This window comes from Corvus cornix, chromosome 6 (assembly GCF_000738735.6).
Source record: "Corvus cornix cornix isolate S_Up_H32 chromosome 6, ASM73873v5, whole genome shotgun sequence".
NCBI classification, from domain to species: domain Eukaryota; kingdom Metazoa; phylum Chordata; class Aves; order Passeriformes; family Corvidae; genus Corvus; species Corvus cornix.
Genome location: NC_046336.1, coordinates 19,519,245 through 19,540,298, shown reverse-complemented (window position 1 = coordinate 19,540,298; position 21,054 = coordinate 19,519,245). Strand labels below are relative to the sequence as shown.

At 53.5% G+C, this 21,054-nt stretch overlaps 1 protein-coding gene across 1 annotated transcript in view; it reads right to left on the bottom strand.

Moving 5' to 3' along the window:
- Positions 1-21,054, bottom strand: part of PSD (pleckstrin and Sec7 domain containing) — a 45,705-nt gene that overhangs the window by 23,555 nt on the left and 1,096 nt on the right. Inside the window, 6 exon segments of the mRNA XM_039554182.1 lie at positions 3,370-3,813; positions 9,311-9,773; positions 10,420-10,522; positions 10,603-10,850; positions 10,853-11,502; positions 20,741-20,861. Of these exon segments, the coding sequence (XP_039410116.1) occupies positions 3,370-3,813; positions 9,311-9,773; positions 10,420-10,522; positions 10,603-10,850; positions 10,853-11,378 (1,784 nt within the window). The 5' untranslated portion in view covers positions 11,379-11,502; positions 20,741-20,861.

Here is a 21,054-nt window from a genome sequence, read left to right as displayed (position 1 = left end):
ATCCTGCACCCTAGCCTTGTCCCCCTACTGTACTCCCAACCCAGCCCACCCCACACCTCCCTTCCCCTGTCTTCATCCTTTCCTCAGTGTCCACCTTCCTCTGCTCAGCTCTCAACCTCAACCTCCTGCATCACACCCCGAATCCACCCCATGGGGCCCCAAGCTGGGCACAGCCCTTCAGGGCATCCTCACCAGTTTGCCCAGTGCTACCTGGGAGCTCAGGCCAGCTGAGAGACCTGCGCTGGCCCTGGGAGGGGAGGGGCACCGGCTCCCCGACCGCTGCAGTGACTAAAGGAACCTTATAAAGAACGGCAGCAGAGCTGGCTGGCACGCCCCGTGCTCCAGCACACGCCAGCAGCCGCGCTCTGGCAGGGACGCAGCCCTGACTCCCGGCGCATCCTCCACCCGGGGCGGCTGCCAGCCCCAAGGGCTCCCCGCTCCTCCCACACAGCCACAGCTCCAGGGCTGAGCTCTCCCTCTAGCGAGGCTCCAGGCGTGCTGCCCTCGCCGCGGTGTCCGGCCCTTTTCACCAGGCGGTTTGCAGCCCCGCCTTGGATGTTGCTTCTCCCGCCTACCCTTCTTTCTGTCCCACCACAGGCAAGCCCCGATGAGGCCCCAGCAGAACCTGCCTCGCTAGCAGAGCGAGTCACGTCTCTTCTCTCCCCGGACAAACCTCGGGGACCAGCACGGCTGCGCCCAGGGCCAAGGCTGACTCCAGAAGAGTGGGATTGGAGGGCAGTTGGGCAGCTGGATTTCAGGGGGCTTGCACCCCCAGAGAGATGCAGTTTGCACATTTACATTCCTCCGGGGCTGATGCCCCACAGCTCACAGTGCCTACCTGTATAGGACTGGGCAAGCCAGATGACCCTCTGGACACCTGCTTGCACCCAGCAGCTTGGCCAAGTCCTGCAATTTGGACCTGCAGTTGCAGAAGTCTGGCTGTCACCACTGAAGCAATCTCCCTGCAGTCCCCAGGGCTGCCCCAGCTCCTGGCTCACTATCTTGCCAGCACCGTATCTATCCCTGGCTGGCGTCCCCAGGTCTGGAGGGACTCCCTAGGCTTTGGGTGCTCTGCCTCCACACATGCTTTGCAGAGATCTGTCATGGCCACAGGGACAGACTGCTTCAACTGCAGCTCTCTGCCAGCAAGAGTGAGGGACCTGCACACTTTCACCTCCTGCCCAAATGGGGTGACAACCTACTCACAGAGCCTGTGCTGGGGGTGTCACTGTGGGGTGTCCCACTATGGGGAGGGCAGGGAGGGGGTTCAGCCTCTGCTTCGTCCCTTTCAACCAAGCCTGCTGGAGTAGGTGCAGGCACCCCAGAGGAGACCTTTGTAGGTCTGCACTTAGACATACTTCCCACATACAAGGTCAAGATAAAAGCATGGTCTTAACTATCATGTGCCGAGTTACACCAGAGCCTTGGCGTAAACAACAAGGCTGCATGAACCAAGGCCACTGGCTGTGGGGGACACCACATCTCCCCAGCAATGCAGGGGCATCACTGATTGGCCATTCCTGCCACTGAGGGAGGTGAGAAGTCACAGGCTGCAAGGCTGTCTCCAACCCAGATCCTGACCTCAACTATTACAACAATTAGCACCAAAGCTTTTGGGGATGCGAGGAGGACAGCCACAGGGCAGCACATGCAGGCCTAGACCCACTGGTGTTCACCACCAGTCACACCAAAGCCCTGGAGCCTGAGGTCACCTCTGCCAACCCTGAGACTGACAGACAGTGTAAAGCACAGTCTCCACGGCAGAGTCTCCCTGCCCGGGGTCCCCAGGCCCCCTGCGCTGGTGGCAGTCAGTCTGTACTGCCTGTGACCACGGACAGTGCTGAATGCCTTGCTCTGGCCCTGCTGGCACAGGTGATGATGCATTAGACCAACTGCAGAGGGTCCTTAGCTCCTTTCCTCAGCATTTCCATTGAATACCCCTTAGTGGGAGCATTACAAGGATAAGCTCTGCTTGATCAGATCAGCCCTGCCAGGCATCAGATCAACCCTGCCAGGCATCAGGATCTGCTGGTTCGAGCTCATGAGAACCTTTGAGCAATCAGCCCGGACACTTCTTCCTGAAACTGCTTGGGAATCTTCAACTTCATGTTCAGCTCCACTGAGAGTCTAGAAAGTTGGTAGCACCAGTGATGGGGAAGAGGAAACTTCTTGGATCTCCCCCTTGCCAGAACCCCCTGCCTCCTGAGGACTGATCCTGCAGATGATGGGCTGTCTCAGACCCTGGTTCCACATGCCTTCCCTGCTTCCCAACCTAGCTCCTGCTCCCAGCCCCAATCTCCAGTCCTTTCCACTGCACCAGACGGCAGATTCTGACCACACCTCCCTCTCTGTCCACCGTTACCTGTGGGACTGTGAGGGGAAGCTCACTCCATGCTGGGGAGCAGAGAGCTGGATTGCTCCAGGCTGGGGGCCTGCAGCAGTGCCCTGCTCCCCCACCTCTCATTTCTCACTGTCATGCCTGGATACTGTCACCCTTCACTGCCATGTGCCTCCCAGACATGACCAGTGTTACTGCACAAATCTTGCCTGGCTTCTGTGCTACCACGTCTCTGGCTTCCGTGTCCCAAAGAAAGGGAAGGCCTAACCCAGCTCCTCTGTGTCCCAAAATGCCCTTGGACTGACCCAAGGGCCACAGAGCTGATGTGATATCCCACTCTCCTCTCTTGACTGCGGACACCACAGAAGACACAGAGCTTAGATCTTCACCTGGCCACCCCAAGCTGAGCCTACAAAGATGGCACAGACTGCCACCAGAAGTTACATAGGTTTGGTGTGGAAAAGACCAAAGCCTGGTGGATGAGGGATTCAGGATGCTCATCTCTGCCCTCCATCTTCCAACATGAACATGGCTGAGGAGATTCAGGAAGCCAGAACAATAGGTACAAGACTATGGGACTCCTGCCTTTAAGAAACAAGTGGCTGCTGTGCAGATGGCAAGGGATGAATTCCCCAGTAGGGAAACGCTGTTGAATTGCTACTGGTAGTCAACTTCAGACTGGCTCTCCCCACAGCCATCACAGATGCTGGACTGCCTTGCAATGAAAACCACCACAGGATTATAGTTTGGCACTCCCTGGTTGCTTGGCTTAAGGAGACCTCACAGCCCTCCAGTACCTACAAAAGCTGGCAAAGATGAAAATTGAGTTGTGCTCCCATCAACACACCTACCACAATACCATGGTGATCACTGGCCTGATCAGCCACTGTCTACAAAATCTAGCACATGCAGTCCTGACCCTTCCCCAGCAACACAAGTTAGATGCTGGCTGCAAACCAGACCTCACAGCATTAGACTCTACATCAAGCTTTAGTGGCCCAGCTGGACGGCAAGCAACTTTGGTCACTCACCTTGTGTTGGAGGCCAAGGGAGTGCCAAAGCTGTCCTCTGAGTGGCAAGGGCTGTGCCGAACGCCCTTCCTTCGTCTCCCCCGCTCCTCTTCCCTCTCTGTCCAGGGGGCATCTGTGGCCGAACTGGTCCCAGAGTCCGGCTCTAAGTGAGCCAGAGGAGCAAAGTTCTCCTCGATCAGCTTGGCGCTATCTCGGATTTGTCCCTGTATTTCTGGGGTGAGAGTTGGGAGGTCAAAAGTGAAAAAGGTCCCATGGGTATGGGCTGGGGAAGAAAGGATGTCAATGGAGTCCAGGCTGGTGTAAGATGTGCCTTTGGCTCGATGGGACTCCATGATAGTCTCAAAATGCTTGCTGAAAGAGTCCATGCCATCCTTGGAGAGACTGTGCCCTAGGAGGAAGGGCACTGGAGACTTGAGCATACCCTGTGTGTCTTGGTCCATGATCCTAGAGGGAAAGAAAGTGAGAAGAACTGATCATTGAAGAGCTAGGGATCAAAGCCTCGTGCTTCAGAAGGAAACTGAGGAGGGTAGAAACCTCTTCTGAACATCTGTAGACCACCAAGGAAACACCTTGCCTGCCCAAGACACCATGGGAAGCAGGGCTGGCCTCCCTCCAGACATATGTTTCTCCTTTAATATGCCACAGACTTTTGTTCCTTTACTGGCTCATCCTCATAAGAAGCTTATGAGATGGCTACTGCTCCCAATCACTTGACTTGAGCTTAGATCCAATAAAGGGCTCAAGTACTAGAAACAGGATGTGGTTCAACTCCATTTCCAACCAAATCTGGAAGTGGCTGAATTTTTCATGAGCCTTCAGAGCTTCTGTCACCAATAAGGCTCCTCCTGAAGCTGCTCAGAACAGCATGACACCTTCCTCCATGACACATTTCACTGTGGTTACTGAGTACTATGCTCAGAGCATGACCAACACTCACCTGCAAGGTTTGCTGGCTGTTTCCACAAGGTGATGTTGAGTCCCAGGAGACATGTGTGACTGAGCACGAAGCAATACTGAGCTCCAGGTTTCCCCAGGCAGTACAGAGGGAGCCTCACACCCATCTCTGGGCTTGGGGATCTGAGCTGGCCCATGCCCTAGAGGCCATGATTGGTCCTAGCTCATCATCTTGTCAGGGATCAACCCCACAGAAAGGCCCAGCCTGTCTCCAATGCCAGTATGGGTCCAGCCCAACACAGAAATTTCTAAACCCTGAAGCCCTGAGTGTTTTGTCCTGTAAATGAGGTGAAGTACAGTCTGCCCACTTACCTAAGCACATGACAACACAGATGTTTGCAACCCAGGGAACATCAGTGCTTCAGCAGTACAAGCACAAACACAGTCCTAAAAGCCTACTTTACTCATAAGCTGCTATCATTTTATTATAGCAGCAGAAAAGCACTTGTTATGCCACTCTCTCCTCTGATTAAAGGAGAGGAACCGCTCCAGCCTGTCATAACATTTGTTATGAACAAACAGCTTCCTACAGAAGGCTCAGAAGATGCGTTGCTGTAACACACACCAAATTATTTTCATTCATTAGCCTTCACATGCCACTCAAAAATCTCACCCCAATTACTTCAGCAGGCCAAGAGCTGGCAGCTTGACTTCCCCTGAATGCCAGCTCTTTTCAAGGGGAGTGCAGCGAAGCCAGACACAGGTAAGCAAGGCAGGGAGCAGGCTGATCTCACCTATCCACCAGTATTTCCTTGGCTGTGCAGCACCACTTGACACTCTTACCATTCCTGTAGGAGCCCCAGGAGCAGCCACTTTCTGAAATGGCTTTTAGTAAGGACAAGGCAGAAGAGACCTCTTTAATATCTGCAGATGTGCTTTACAGATGCAAATGTGCATTTTCTGTCCTTCCCACCCAGCCTCATGCTACTAAACCAAGCTAATGCTGCTGACCATTTCGCACCTTGAATCCGTGAGGAGGGTGAATGACTGTGCCAGGGAAGACAATGCTAGCAGATTGGAAGGAATTTTGTTTCCAGGAGAAGTAGGTGGGCTCATTTTTGTGATCAAATATATTGCCACCAAGCCATAGAAAAACCATGGCTGGTTTTGTCCACACCATCCAAGCTCTGGAAACAATGTCTTCACCCCGAAATATCAAGCACAAAGCCATTCAGTTCCAGAAGGACGTAGTCACAGCAGCATGGGAGTAATATTGCCTGCTCAGACCCAGATGCTTCATCAGCCCCTGCTGCACTGCCCAGCTCCTCCACGCTCCGCCCTGGTCCCCCAAGAAGGGCCACTGCACTGAGACCAAGCCAGAAAAACCCAGCTGAGAGGAGCAGAGGAGAGAAGGAGATGCAGAAGGAGATGTAGGAGGAGATGCAGAAGCTGTAATCGAGCATCTGTGCAAGGATGACAGGCAGCAGGAAAGCAAATAGGTTTCCAGCCTTGAGCTGGTGCAGGAGGCAGTGAGCCTTCCTTAGGAGAGGGCCAGGCAGACATGGAATGGAAGCGGATCCAGGAGCCAAAAGCACCTCAGGCAAGGCTCTGGGTATGAGATCTGAGCAACTGGGTTTCTCATGCATCTGATGGCAGGCAAAGGGCTCTCCCACCTGGTGCTGCAAAGACATGCCATCCCTGGCAGGGGGAAGAAGAGGGGAAAACCTCTCCTCTGGCCCTCGGTGGTTTTAACTCTCTTCAAAATTCTCCTGTGACCCTCCAGACCCCTGCCTGCCTCAGCCATGCCCCACTCCTCTAGCTCCAGGTCCCTCCAGCCGGCACAGGCACCAGCAGCTGCTGTGTGAGGATCTCAGCTCAGTTCAAAGAAGGTGAGACTGGTCAGCACCGTCCAGCAGCCCCTAGCTTTATTCCTCTCTGAACAAAGCTCTTGTACAGACCTGTCTCAGGCAGCTCCTTGCAGTCCCCCCAGGCTCCTTTGCACTACTCCTCCAGCGTGGCAGCAGCCTGCTCTTAGGGCTCAGTGTCCTCACTTTTCCCATGCTTAGGCAAAGGTACTGATCACAGGCACTGCAGTCTCCCCTGACTGTTCACACTTCCCTGCCACATCCACGCCGTCATGCTGTCCCATGCCCTCTCACAGGAGCTGCGGGCACCTCCCCTGCTCATTGACAGGCGCCTGCCAGTGTCACCCCGACCCCGGAGCTCCATCCAGGAGCACCACCCCGAGCTGTGGCTCTATGGCCACCTCGGGCTCTGGGACAACACATCAGAGGCTTGCAGCTATTCATGCAGGTTAAGCACATGTTAAGCATTTGATGAAATTGAGACCATAACCATTCTTCTAATCCCCAACAAGGCTTGCCCTGCAGCTATTCTCTTGCCAACAAGAAGCAAGCACAAAGGCTCTGGAAAGGCTCCCCAAGCAGCAGATCTAAGGGCTTTTCTGGGCAAGGCTTACAGGGAGAAAAGGCATCAGCCTCCCATCAGCCCTCTGTGCTCTCGGGGGAACACAGCACTCCCTAGCAAAGCCTCTTCTCTCTTATCAGCCAAAGGCATCCATGCTGAGGGCCAAACCAGGCTCTTCCTATAGCTTAGCCAGCATCTCTGCTGATGCTCCGGGAAGAAGGGAATTGAGCCTGCTCTCGCTGACAGGTCTCGGCTCTCTGGGACTAATAGGAATAAAGACAGTAAAGGCTTAGACTAGTCATTAGAGTCAGTAGATATGACTAAATGTATTCAGGAAGTGGATTTGCTGGAAGAAGACACAATTTCTTCTATCACTTTTCACATCTTGTTTGATTTGGTGTTGATTTTTTTTTGCTTTTAGCATGCTCTTATTTTGGGAGGGTAAATCATGAAAGAAGATTCTGAACTTTGGCCAGAATATGAAGCACAACAAAGTAGTACCAAGCCAAAGTCCCTCTTGCATAGGGTGCTGAACCCTTAAAGCTAGATTTTCAAAGGGATGTACATGTCTAAAAGCTGAAAATCAGCATCAAAAAGTACTTCAGTGGTTTTGTAGGACTGGTCCTTCCCAGCAACCAGAACAGGCCTGGGGTTCAGCAGCTCCTGCACCAGCAGAATGGTGCCAGGTCCAGGAAGCCACGGCAGCTTCTTCATCCCCCCAGCTTCACCCCTCCTGTGAGCAGGCAAAGCAGAAAGCTTGAAGCAGAAAACATCAATGCTGGTGACTGGTAAACAGGGATAAGGACTGCAGCTGCAGAGCTCAAAACAGTGTGTAAGCAAAAACCCAGGGCTGTGATGCAGGGACTAAACAAGCTTGCAATTTGAGCCTCGTGATTTTCAAGACACTGTCTACAAGGTCTGCACTTACCAGGGGAATATTCAGGGGGCTGCACAGGGAAGAAACAACTGGTCTACAAAGAAGCTGTGCCAAATGAACATGACACCCCTATACACACATTGGTAATTATACTGGGAGCACCATCTTTTAGGAGCAACAGTGTGTTGTTTAAGGACACATCCAAGCTTTCAGAACTGCCTGGGGAGCTACAGTAGGATGTCTCAGAGGACAAAAAACAGGTCTAGCCTTACAGCTCATACAATTCACAGTGGCCTCAAGGATATTTGGAAATAAAATAACGCTACGCAAAAAAATTGTTACAGCAAATTGAAGAACTCGCAATAGCAGTAACTTTACACCTTACTCAAACATTCATTTGGAAAAAACCCAACACATTACAAATGGCTTATTTTCAGCTTTCTCTAGAACCCAAATTTTTGGAGGACAGGGTGGCTGGAATGTATTTGTCCCCTTCAATAGAGATGCAAGGGCTGGACAAACTGACAGGAGTCCATCTCCTCTTGGGATGCACACCTTCCCTCCTTGTTAGCTCAGCACCTTCACTCTTTTCCTTCCCAGTACAGGAGCACTACTGTATTAATGTATTATTAATGTATATATTTCATTACTTTAAACTTCTGCCAACATCAAAACCTCCCTTTTCCTTTTCTTCCACCTAAATGCTCCCCACCTACCTTCTGCTCACAGCTAGGTGAGTTCATGCTGCCACGTGGCATTCCAGGCACCACCCTGGTTTTTGCTCTCCCCACTCCTGTGGAGCATTTGCTGATGATGCTGAGCCTCCTCACCTCACTCAAAACTCTTGACAATACACGTCACAAGATGCCTGCACTGGGCCTTTCCCCTCCAGGTGGCTGTCCACCACAGTGCTCTGGAGCAAGTATCTACTTGATGATGCCCATCACTCCTCATGGTCAAACTACCACTCCAGCAGAAACTCCATGGGCAGAGTTTCATGCCGCCAAGCCAAGATGCCATCTCCCATATGTGCTAATTGCCAGTGCCTGGCATGGGGCAGATAGCAGCTGGGGGCACACTTGCTGCCCATGGGTAGGCAACTGAATGATAATCTTGGTGTCACCCACTCCATCAGCCTCCCAGCAAAGGGTGTTTTGCCACACATGTGAAAAATGACACAGAAGGCAAAAAAATGCTTTTTTGATCCCAGTGTACCCCCCTACTCTTTCCTGAACATGGCAAATACCTAATGAAGCCGAGCTGCTGAAGCACAGTCATCTGTGGGGAGAAGGACAGCCCAGCAGCACCTGCCAGCCCAGAGCAGCTCCAGGACACGACCTGTGCTCTGGTGCCCTGACACTGTCACCCCAACATCGGGCAGCACCGTGGCAGGATGTAATTAACCTGGCAGGACTCATGCTGGGAAGCCTTGACTCAGCTGGGCAACCTGAGCTGCAGGGCTCACCCCAGGCAAGCGAGGCCCATGGCACAGCGCCCAGAGCTGGATCCCCTGTGCTGGCTTACTCTTTCCATAGGGCAGTGAGGGCCCCCTCCCAGTCCCACCCCGAGCCCCAGTACCAATCCCTGTGGTGTGATCCGGGACCCCATCTCACTCCCATGCACAGCTTGCATGTTGCTACTGGGATTTTTGGCTCAGACACTTTCAAGCAGAGCTTGTTTTGCCATGCAGGGTGCAATAAGGAGAGTGAGAGGAGCTTTTTGCCCTTGCGCTCGGAGCCTCACCTCTTTTCCTTCCTCATCGCCTCAAACACCTCATCGTCCTCTTCCACATCCCTGTCCCGCAGCCCATCCTTTGAGCAGCTGGTGGCTGGGGCGGGTGGCTCCTCCGGTGTGCTGATCCTCCTGCCTGGCGTGCCCACAAAACTTGGGTTGCTCTCACTGTCCTTCTGGCTCTCAATTGCTGAATCAACCTCCTCCTTCTCAGCCAGGATATCATCGATGTTGGTTTCACGATAGCACCTCAGTGGCACAGTGTCTAGGTCTGTCTCAGAGTACTTCACTGTCCTCCTTATAATCCCAGTTTCACAGGAGCCAGGCTTCTGGCTGCCCAAAGGAGACACTTCTATCTCCACCTCCACATGGCTCAGGTTGTGTTCAGGTAGCAACCCTGGTGGCTCAGTTGGCAGTGGGGAGACAGGCTTCTGGGGGAGCTCAGCCAGGGGAGCGGAGTCGGGGGCAGAGGAGCCTGCAAGGAAGGCCCAAGTGTTCAGAGACATGGGGAGCTGCAATGGGGAGCTCTGAGGAGCCGCTCCTGCAGCATCACACACACACACACACACACACACACACGTGCACCCCCAGAGTGCTGTCACATGTCATGGAATCATTAAGGCTGGAAAAGACCTCCAAGATAGTCAAGTCCAACCTTTGACCAAACACCACCATGGCAACAAAACCATAGCACTAAGTGCCATTCCAGTTGTTTCCTGAACACCTCCAGGAATAGGGACTCTACCATGTGATAGGCATGGGAGAACAGTGATGAGGAGGCAAAAGGAGAAACGGTATGAGAGGCAGAGACAGGCTGTCAGTGCTAGCGCATCTGCAGCCAGCCCTGAGACCATATCCAAACCCAAAAGCTCTTCTGCAGAGGCAGCCAGGGGCTCTTTTGCCACCTCTTTTTCATGGCCACATGGGACTTTGCAGGGAGGTTGGTACATGCATGATCTGACCCCAGGAGGACATAGGCTGGCCAGTCGTGGGGAAATCAGCCCTTTGGTGGGCACTGAGAAGACCCAAGGGATGTGCAGCCCCAGTATGAGTCCTGGCAGCAATACGGACTTAAAAGGAGGGGTGGGCCAACCCAATGGCATCCACCTGCAACTTCTTACCTGTCTTTGGGGTATCTGAGGAGCCATAGAAGAATTCCCACTTGGCCTTGGCAATACGCTGGGCATGGGCGGAGCTCTGTCGGGGGTACAGCCAGGTGCTGCCCTGCAGAGAGGAGAGCAATGAGCAGGCAATGCATACCCAGGGCAGAGCCCACGTCCAGTGTAGGAGACCCTGGTACCTACCTGATGTCGGGGCTCTGGCTTCAGGGGACTCCTGGCGAAGGTGGGGAACTCCTCTGGCAGCCCATTGGTTAGGGATCGGCAGAGGCAGCTGGTGTCGAGGGCACAGAGCTCCTTCCCACAGGGACGTGTCTCCCCAGGGGTCCTGCCCCCGGCCAGGAGTGGGTCAGATGCAGAGGCCTCCAGCTTCAGCGTGTGCAGGAGCCGCTCCTGAGGCAGGGGCTGGGGCTGGGGGGATCCCACATCCCCCCGAGCTCCAGACTGCGGCTGAGGCTGTAGGGGCCATTCTCCCAGCGGAGATGGGGGGTTGTCGGGCAACCCACGGTGCGCACGCTGGCCTTCTCAATGAAGCGGAAGGTGACCACGGAGCTGTGTCCCTCCGGGGTCGCCGCCACCGGTGGACTGCGGCTGCCCAGAGAGGCGACAGCCGGGCTGGGCCGGCCCCGCCGTGGGGTGCAGGGGGCGGTCAGTCGCCCCGCGCCTGGGCAGCTCCCGCTGCCGAGGGGCGCTGCCTCGGCCGGCCTGCGGGCCAAGGAGCCGGTGCTGTTGTAGAGGCCGAGGGGGCAGCGGCGAGCATCGGGCGCCAGGCCCTTGCGCAGCAGGTGGAGGCGGCCGGCGTTGAGGTTGGGGGTGAGGCAGGGCGGGGGGCTGCACCGCCCAGCCTCGGGGCTGTCCCCCACCAGCCAGGGCCTCCGGTTCACCCTGTGGGCAAAGGGCGGGGGAGAGGCAGCGCAGCCGTCTTCGGCGTGGAAGCGGACGGGTGCCCCTGCTTGGGCCATCCTGACAGAAGAGGGCACAGAGGTGTCAGGTCCAGAGCCCAGCAGGGTGGCACAGGCACAGCAAGGCAGGTTCCCAGCACCCCTGAGATGTCTGAGACAAGAGGCGATGCATCCTCAGGCAGCCCTGAAACAAGGGCAAGGAGCTGGTTAGGGAAGGGAAGGCACAGAAAAGAGTCTGAGGCCACGGCGAGGACAAGCCAAAGGTGCCCTGCCCTCGTGGCACAAGAAAGATATGCTCCAGCTGAGACAGCCCCCAGCAAATCCCCTCCTGCTGCAAGAAGCAGGCAAGGTTCATCAAGGGCATCTCACCAGCACCACTGCCTGGATGCTGGCAGCCCTTTGCTTGGTCCCCAGGCACCCACAGTGATTGCTTTCTCCCCAGGGCGCCAGGATGCTCAGGCACTTTCCCCACAGTCCAGCACCCCAGACACTGCAAGAGAGTGCACTATAAAATGGGTTTCATTCATTCTGCTTTAGGCTGAATATATTTACTACCCACAGCCTACAGCCTACTAAAATCACTTCAATAAGGGGAAAAAAAAGTATCTACTGTATCACTGAGACATCCTCCAACTATACTTGCTCAAGGAGTTTAATATGAGCAGCAAGGGCAAGGAGCCTCTCTCTTTGGAGGTCAGCCTGGGTTTAAACTGTGTCACACCAGCACATGTCGCAGCCGCTACTGATAGCGCAGACAGAGCTGTCAACACCAGTAGATCCAAAAAGCAGTGGTAAGAGACAATCTCAGCCTGGGGAAACACAGCAAGCCTGCCCTGCACATAGCTCATCCGCCTGCCTGTCTCTGCCCAGAGACCGTATACCTGGAGGTGAGACCAGCTACCCCACAGCAGCAGGTGGGTGGCTGCAGGGGAAGGCAGGACCTGGAGCTCCCATCAACCCCACTGGCAGGGCTGCTGACATTTTTCTTTCTCCCATTGAAGCTAAAACTTGTACTTATCCTTCTCTGAGTTTCTTTGAATTCCTAATGTGCAGAGAAGACTCTGCCTTCACTGCTTGTGCCTTCTGACAGATGCCAAGATACTGACTCCCTCACTTTCATCATTTGAAAGTGAGAAACCATATGCCAGCTGCAAACAGGAGAGCATGATTTTCTTCTCCCTGTTTCTGAGTGCAAACCAGACAGGACTAAATTCCTAAAGGATATGGGGCTAAATTTTCAACAGTGTTTAGGCTCCAGAGATGCACAGACAAAACTCTTAATGAAATAACCCAAATCACACCTGTGGGGTAGGCGCCCATTTATCTGCACTATCACACTGCTGAAAAAATCTGTCCTGCTGAGCAACAGCAATCTCTAATTCACTCACTGCAAAATTTTATTCTCCTGATTAATTTATCATTTACTGTTTTTACAATCTTTTCTCCTGTTATGGTTGTGTTCACATTCAAGGTTGCTGAAGTTAACTGATAAATAATAAAGATGTGGGGTTTATGTATTTCAAATGAAATTCTACTTTTTATCTCAGTGCAGACTGACACACATGCCAAGGAAAAAAATTATCTCTAGGAATAGTTTTCTTTCACTGTAACATAACAAATCTACAAAAACCAGCCTATCTCAAAACATGTGAGCTATCACTAGAATAAATGGGATAAGCAGAATGTCCTCCTGGTTATTAAAATGGAGTTATCAAATTTAGAGTAAAGGTCATGCCTGCCTTTGACCCACCAAAGCTGGATGGCTACACCATGCAGTGGAGTGAGCTTTTCTTTAATAATGAAAGGTAAAAAGCACAAATGCAACTGAGATGAAAAACCAATGATGGAATGAGCTCCAGCTTCCTGCATGCTGATTTCAATTGTGAAACAGACAGATGCTCTTTAAATCACTGTGATGAATGGGTTGGGCTGTAAAGCACTGGTGGGCTGGAGAGAGCCTTGCTGGTCCCACCGCCTAAAGGCAGGAGAAGTCCTGCAAAGAAAAGCTCACAGGGTGTCTGCCTGGGCAACCCCGGGCATGAATTCAAAGAGAAAAACTCAAGAGCTGCAGTGTGATAGCCGGGAGCTGCACATCATTGGGGGATTAAATTTGTTCAATAAAACATCTCACAAGAAACTTGTTCCTCCTGGCTCTCCCTCCTTAACGGCCAAACAGATGTCCAGGGATGCTTCCTGGCCATTGCTTTGAGCTATACCCAGTGCAACAGGGGATGGCTTCTCCCCATGCAAGCGCTTGCCTGGCAGAATGGGGTGATGCGGAGCGAAGGCAGCAGGCAGCAGGAACTGCTTACGCTGCGGGGGAAGTGCACACCCACGCCACGGGAGTGTGGGGACAAGGCGTAGGAGCTGGGGGAGGATGAGAAGGGATTGGGCAAAGAAGGGGACAGAGATGGGAGAGAGGCTGGGGGTTAAATTCACACAACGGGCCGTATTTGTGTGCTGGACATGGAACCCATGGCAGAGAATGGGGGAAACCGGGCTGTGGCTGCCGGGATACCTGAGGGGGCTAGGATGGACCCCGGGAGATGACTCTGCCCTCCGGAGGGACACAGAGCAGTTTGAGGAGATGAAGTGGTGACCGAAGCGGGATGTCTGGAGGCCCTGGGGCTATGGGGCAAACAGGTGTCCGCTTTCTGGTGTGTTGTCTAGGCAGGGGACGTGTCCCCACCTTGGAGCTGAGGCTGAACATGCTCTTCACTCCCCGGCCCCCCCTGCCCGGCTTCCCTCACCAGGCACCTCCCGTCTCGGCGGGATCAGCCCTGAGTGGATGTGACATCCATCCGGATGAGGAGGGAGCACCCCCGGCCAGGAGGGCTGCGAAGCCGCCGGCCGCGATCTCCCTGCCTGGGCATCGGCCCCGCGCCCGTCCCTCCGCACGGGCACACCGGGGCCGGAGCGGGTCTCGGCCCCGCCGGGTGCCACCGCAGCCCCGTGCCGCCGCGCGCCGGTCACCGCCGCCGGGAGGGCGCAGAGCCGCCCCGGTTCCTGCAACAACTGCTGCAACTTTCCCCGCTCCCCCGACGCCTCGCTCCGGCCTCCGGTCCCCGCCGCGCCCCGCCCCGCTCCGCTCCGCTCCGCTCCCCGCGTCTCACCGGCAGTGCCGCCGCCGCATCCTGCGCGCCGCTGCTCCGCGCTGCCGCCCGCACGGCTCGGCTCGGCTGGGCTCGGCTCGGCTCGCCTCGGCTCGGCTGGGCTCGGCTGGGCTCGGCTCGGCTCGGCCTGGCCCGGCCCGCCCCGTCGGGCGCTGCGCGGTACAGTACGATACAGTACGATACAGTGCAGTGCAGTGCAGCGCAGTACGGTACGGTACAGTACCGTGCCACCGGCCGCAACCCGCCGCTCCCTGCCGCGCTAATCCCGGCCCGGGGCTGTCACTGCGCCCCGCTGACAGCCACGGCAGCCAATGGAAAACCCCCTCCGGGGCCCGCGCCCCGCCCCCTTCGGTGGCGCCGGCACACGAGGAGCGGCCGAATTCACACCGGAGCGCGTGTCCTCATGTGCGGGCAGGCCGGCGGGTCCCTCACCCGTGTAACATCCTGCACATGCTCGGGTCCCGGTGTACACACCCCTTGTGCCAGTGCGAACCTGGCCTCGTGCACTGGCAGCGCGACCCCGGGTGCCGGTGTGCCTGTTCCAATGCCACGCCACTCACGTCCCCATGTCCTGGTGCGCATATCTCCGTTCATCAGCGTGCAACACCGACATGAACGGCCTGTCCCTGCTCAGCTGCATGCAAGGTACTATGTGAGCACTGGCACGCGTCATGCATGAGCATGCACGGCCTGTGCGTTGTGCCCTATGCCAAAGTGTACAGGCTCCCTTGTGCCCCGCCACTGCTTAAGAATCACGAGGATGAGAAGACAAAAGCTGCCATGTGGTCTAGGCCATCAACCAACATCAGCAAGTCCTTGCCTTAGAGCACAGGCTCTGTGCCAGGGACTTACCTCTCCAAAGGTCATCACCCTAAGCACACTACAGCCATGAGTGTCAAGGTGTCTCAGGCCAGCAGGAACTTGATGTCATGGTGTCACTAGGCTCCTCAAGGATGGTAAATGCCATACCAATCTCAGGAAACCACTTCTAGATACAAGGGGGGAAAATTGCCTATCCTTTGTCTGCTGCCTTGGCATGGGGGCTCCACTGGCACCAACAGCACGTATGAGTAGAGCTCATATGGGACAGCTGGGTACCAAAGTGAGGGGTGCTGTGGCAGGTCTTCAGGACCCTGTACTGCCAGCGCACTGGGTCTGCATGTGGCAGCCACTGGGACTGGCAGCCAGCACTTTGTGCCCTTACAGGTTGCCAGATCGATTTGCTATTAAACAGCACTTTATTACCCAGCCCAGCAATCATTATTAAATGTGTGTGAGAGAAGAAGCCCAGGGGAGCTGGGGCTTCATGTGCACATCGTGTCTGCAAGAGAATTTGGGAAGAGCTGCCTCTCCTTGCTGCTTTCCCTGCCTGCAGCAAGTCCAGCTCCATGCTCATCTGCCCCCACCGGCATCCAGAAAGTGTGTCTCCTTCTGCCCTCCCAGGCATGGGGGAAAAGCATCAGGCTGGGAAGGCTTTCCTCATATTTAATGCATCAAAGTGCTGCCATTTTCTCCTTCCTTCTCCAGGCTCCTGCCTGTGAGGGGCCTCTCTCCCCCACACCGAGGACTGTGGGTCTCGGCTGCCTTACACACAGCCGGCTTTTCTGGCAGACTCCAAGAAGCTGGGCTACTTAGGGGCCTCACTGCTGAAGGATCAACGACCTGATTCCTTCAGCAGCTTCTTGATGGCAGGAGGGCGGGGAGGGGGAAGGCTTTTCTCTAAGCCACAGCCAGAGTGAAATATTTAACCAAGTGGAAGAGCTCAGAGCTTTCCCAGTGTGTCCATACCAGGATGAGGCACGTCTGTGCCTTCCCAGCACCTGCAGGCAGCCCTGCTGAGAGCTGCAAAAGGTAAGAGAGAGGTCTTTTCCTGCCACCCTGACTGGAGATCCAGACCATTCTCAGAAAACACATTTCTGTCCAAAACATGTGTTTCCCCTGCCGTAGCAGTAGCCATTGCTCTCCCTACAGTGTCCTGTTCCATATCCCACTCACCTTCCTACAGCCCTATAACTCATGAAAGATATGTCCACATACATGGGTCTAGCCAGCACTGACATAAGCCCCACTTGGATCAGGATTTTCAGGATTTAGCCCTGGCTCTCCTGATCCCTCCTGCTGTGAATCCCTCCCCAGTTGATGCAGGACAGGAGGGAGCAGAAAACCCTTCTAGCAGATGACAGAAGGGGACAAGGTGTCCCCCACACTCCATCTCCCAGCCCCAATCCAGTGGGCTTAGCTAGAGAGATAGGAGTGCAGTGCACTGGGAACCCTCTTTACTATCATTTGGGTATTTCAGGACCTCCAGTCCTTGCCTGCAGGTACCATGTCCTTCCTGTATTAGAGTCCACTCAACTCCATGTCATCCCTTTCAGCCTCCCAGCCCTGCAACAGGCAGCTTCCAGGAGTTTTTAAAATATTGCCAGCACTGTCCTTGGTCATGTTCATAAGTCTGCAATACAGTTTTCCCTCCCAAAGGCAGAAGGGTCTGGGTATCATCAAGGCAGCACAGCGATGAACTTCCGAAGAGATCAACCTGATGTGTAACAGTGTCCCAACAATGATACAGATCTAGGTGAAATTAGGGTGAAGAGGGGTTAGACAAGAGCTCCTTCCCACAGGAGGCTCCAGGAGACGCTCATGCTCGGCTTGCCCTATGGCACATGGATCAGTCTCCAGAAAGGTGCTGCAGCTGCAGCTGCAGCTCCACTTGGGGTGAACACCCCAGTGCATCCCAGGGCTGCTTCTCTGAGGCTATGGGCACTGTCAGCGCCATCTCCTCTCTGGTGTGTTTTGTGCTTAAGGCATTGCAAAGGGTACAAAGGCATATACTGCCTCACTGCTGCGGGGCTGTATTGTAGCCCCAGGGCACAGTGTAGGCCTGCAAGGGGGGGACAGTCACTCCATCAGCAGATGGGCTCTTCTCACCCAACTGACTGGAAGCATCATGGAAATAGCAACTCCAGCCACGCAAGCGATGAGTCCCAGTGAAAGCAAGGGAAGCTGAACTCCCCTTATCTCTGCATTGAGGGCTCCAGGGCAACCAATTAGGTTGCATGTGTTCCCTCAGGGCCTAGACATAACTACATGGCTCTAATTAATGCCTTCTGTCTCCAGTGCTAACACCCAACTACATCCTAGTCATATATTAAAAAAGCAATTGCAGCACAAGCCAAGTCTTTAATGGGCTGATGCACTTATCTGTTATTCCACCAGACTTGTGGTTAAAGATAAATGGCGAAAATACCCTCCCTTGGACAGTCCTATACAAATGCTGTTTTGCAGCTTAGTCAGGGCAAAAAGACAGTGCTGGAGATCCTTCCCGAAGCCTCTTCCACCCAAACCTGGCACAGGGGAGGGCAAACCTGTACTGTCCTGTGCCTCTTGCAGCTCCCCTGCATGGGGCACTCATGTGGGACCACGGCAAGATTTTTCAGGGTGAAAGGCATTCTAGAAGAGGATACAGACTGTAAAATGTCTTACCAGAGAGAAGAGCCTGTGCAAACTACAGTTTACATGAGGGATAGCTGCTGCCTGCCCATCTGCCAGTGCCCTACTCAGCATCCCAGCTCCAGCTTGTGCTGCTCCCTCTTGCAGGAGGGACAGGGGCTTGGAAGAGTGGAGTTGTAGAGAGGTGATAGTGAAAGCTGTGTGCTGGGCCTCAGAATGAGCTGTAACAAAATATTTCTGCAATGCCCCAGGCACACCTGCTATTACAGAAATCCCCTCAGACTCTGTCCCAGCGCCAGGCAGCACCTGCACAGGGAGCGGGCTTCCTCCTGCACCAGCATTGCTCTGTCAAGATGAAGGCAGAAATCACAGCATGATAAAACCTGTCCTGGGGATGTGGGAGGTGGAGCCTCAGCACAGCTTGAGACATAAATAATCTCCCTACACAGCAGTTAGGGGAACAATTGTGTGGGAGTATCTCTTGGTAAAAAGATGCTCAAGGAAAGATGGTCTTGAAGGAAAGCAAGGAATTTATGAGTGGCAGAGTGGGCTCTCCAGTGAAGACAGAGCTTCCTGGGTGCCAGCAGGTCATTCACCAGACCTACCTCACCACGGTGAGTCACTGCACCAAAGAGCCAAATTTAGTCTGAAACAACCCAAATCAGCCATTCTCTTGTGTAGCCTCCCAGGACATGCTTGTGCTACAAGCACAGATCTTTAGACTGCTCTCCAGCTAATCCATGCAGCACTAAGATGTGATCCCTTCCTCATACCTTCAGCCTCAAGATTCACTTAGGGAAAGGTGAAAGGGTGTAAAGGGAAGTGAGAGCAATGAATATAGAGTATTTTATGCAGAAAAGAGACAGTAAGCCCCAGGCACACAGTCTGACCCAGCACAGGAAGAACACAGTCACATACAGGATTGTGTAAAAGGCCTTGAAGGTCACATATAGAGGAGTAATTACAAGTATATCCAGAAAACTGAGCAAAATGGCTGTCATGGAAATCTATGGAGATAAATGCAAAGGACAGACTGAAAGCTTGAATGCAGGGGATTCATGAGTGGGATGCTGCAGAACAGCCCTGTATTTCCGTTTAGTTGGGAGCTTCTCATAATCCTCTTTCAACCTTGACTTGCAGAACTTGGTCTTGCTTTACTTCTATTTATTTCTTTTTTTTTTAGCCCTGACTGTATAGTCAAAGTCTTTTCTCAATAAGAAGTAGGAAGGTGGCATTTACAAGGAAGAGTTGAACAGAAGTCACCATGTGTTCTTGTTTCACCAGCTTAAAAATGGCTTCTGGTGACACTGTGCAGTCTCAGCACTGACTGACAGCAGAGCTTACCCTATGAGCTCAATACCTTCTCCCATGCAACCAAGAAGTCCAGCTGTGGTCCACTCCAACCCTGAGAGTGATGGAGGCTGTCAGACTTATCCTGCAGCCAGAGAAAAGATGGAGCCAGATCCTTTGAAAGAACCTGGTGAAAGTCCAAGAAAAAACAGTGTTGAGAGGCTTTATTAAACTTCTGTGGTACTGCATTCACCCAGCTCTCACATCTTAGAGGAGTGAATATTGCAGAGCTACTGGTGTTCTTGACAAGATCTTGACAAGTTTCTTGTCCCACTTGAGACTAGTAGAAAACTGTAAAGAAAATGGCCCCAAAGTCTTTGCAAGGCTAAAGGTGTTTAGCCAGCAAGGTGCCAAGCCATCATATGAGGTGATAGAGCATCGGGATAATGTTGGCTTGGCATCATACTGATCTCCTAAAAATAAGTTGTACCCTTGAACAGCACCAGCTTCTGGAAACCCCAGCAGGCTTGTGGAAACCCAGACAACCTCTGAATACGCCTCTGACATGGAAATAACTGCATTTTCAATGCAAGGGAAAAGTCAAAAGGCATAAGTGGGGAAGACTTGCCCATTATAGCTGGGAAATCAGGAGCATCTCTGGGAACAAAAACTTGGGTTCCTGACTTGAGGTCAGCTCTTCCAACCATAAGACTCCCCCTCCTTCAGGCCCCAGTTTCCTAAATCTCATCTCCACTTCCAAAAGGATGAGGTGATGACCAAACTGCTTCTCTAGACTCCTCAGAAGTATAGCTGTGCATCAGCACTGCCTCACAGCAGTGGAGCTGGCTGAAGTCTCCGTTCACTTCAGGGGATGTTCACGAGGGTGAAGATGCCATGCCCTGGCTCTGTGAGCTGCCAGCACCGTATGTTTCCAAGGAATATACAAGAAAGCTCCAGCAGCAACAGCTGTGAGCTAATCTGCTTCCTCCCCCTGGGGCTCAGCTCGGTCTCTCATTACTATGGATCAGCTCAAGGCCTGACGCAGTAGCCCTGCTTTCCCCCACAGGACATCAGTGGCCACTGGGATAACAGGAGTGCCAGGGAACTGAACAGCATCCCCTGTGTGTTGAAGATACTTGTGCAATACACTTCCTCAGCTGTCCTGCAAGAACTGCAGGTGTCACAGCCCAGCATTCACCAGGTCCAACTCAGAAAGCTGTTTTGGCAGACCAGTTTGAGGTATTATGGATCAACTAAAAATGGGCATCCAACTGAAGCTTAAAAAGGAGACTTACAGACACCTCTCAAGAAAAATGCAGACCCACCTTTGGCAGAACATATGCCACCAGAAAGGCAGAAGCTTGCTCCAAATCTTGACTGAGCAGAGCAGAACAAAGCTCTGGTTCCTCAAGCTTGTCTGCTTTGAGCTGTCCCTTCACTGCAAAGCTGCAGTGGATAACACCCCGCAAGCCCTGTACTGCAGTGCTGTACAGCCATATCACAACTGCTGTGCACTAGGAAAACTTGATAGACATGAGCACAAAACCAGTACTGGTTTGGGATCCTTACCATTGGTGTAGACCTAAGTTGCTGGGTTCACTGAACATCCTGATGGTGTAAAGCTGTGTCTCAGCACACACCTCTACAATACAGTAACAGTCTCTGAGGTTTTTCTGCATCTGCAAACAACCTGTGGATAAAAAAGAGAACAATATGAACATTTCACAGCTGAAAAGTATTCATAATTCCTAGTACCTAGCACATGCATCTCAACAGCTGTAGCCAGCCAACCAGCCAAGCCCCTCACAGGCCAACAGCTATCAGGCCCTTGGGGCATTTATAAACCTTAGTGGCCCTAACCAGCCTCACGCCAGCTTCCACCA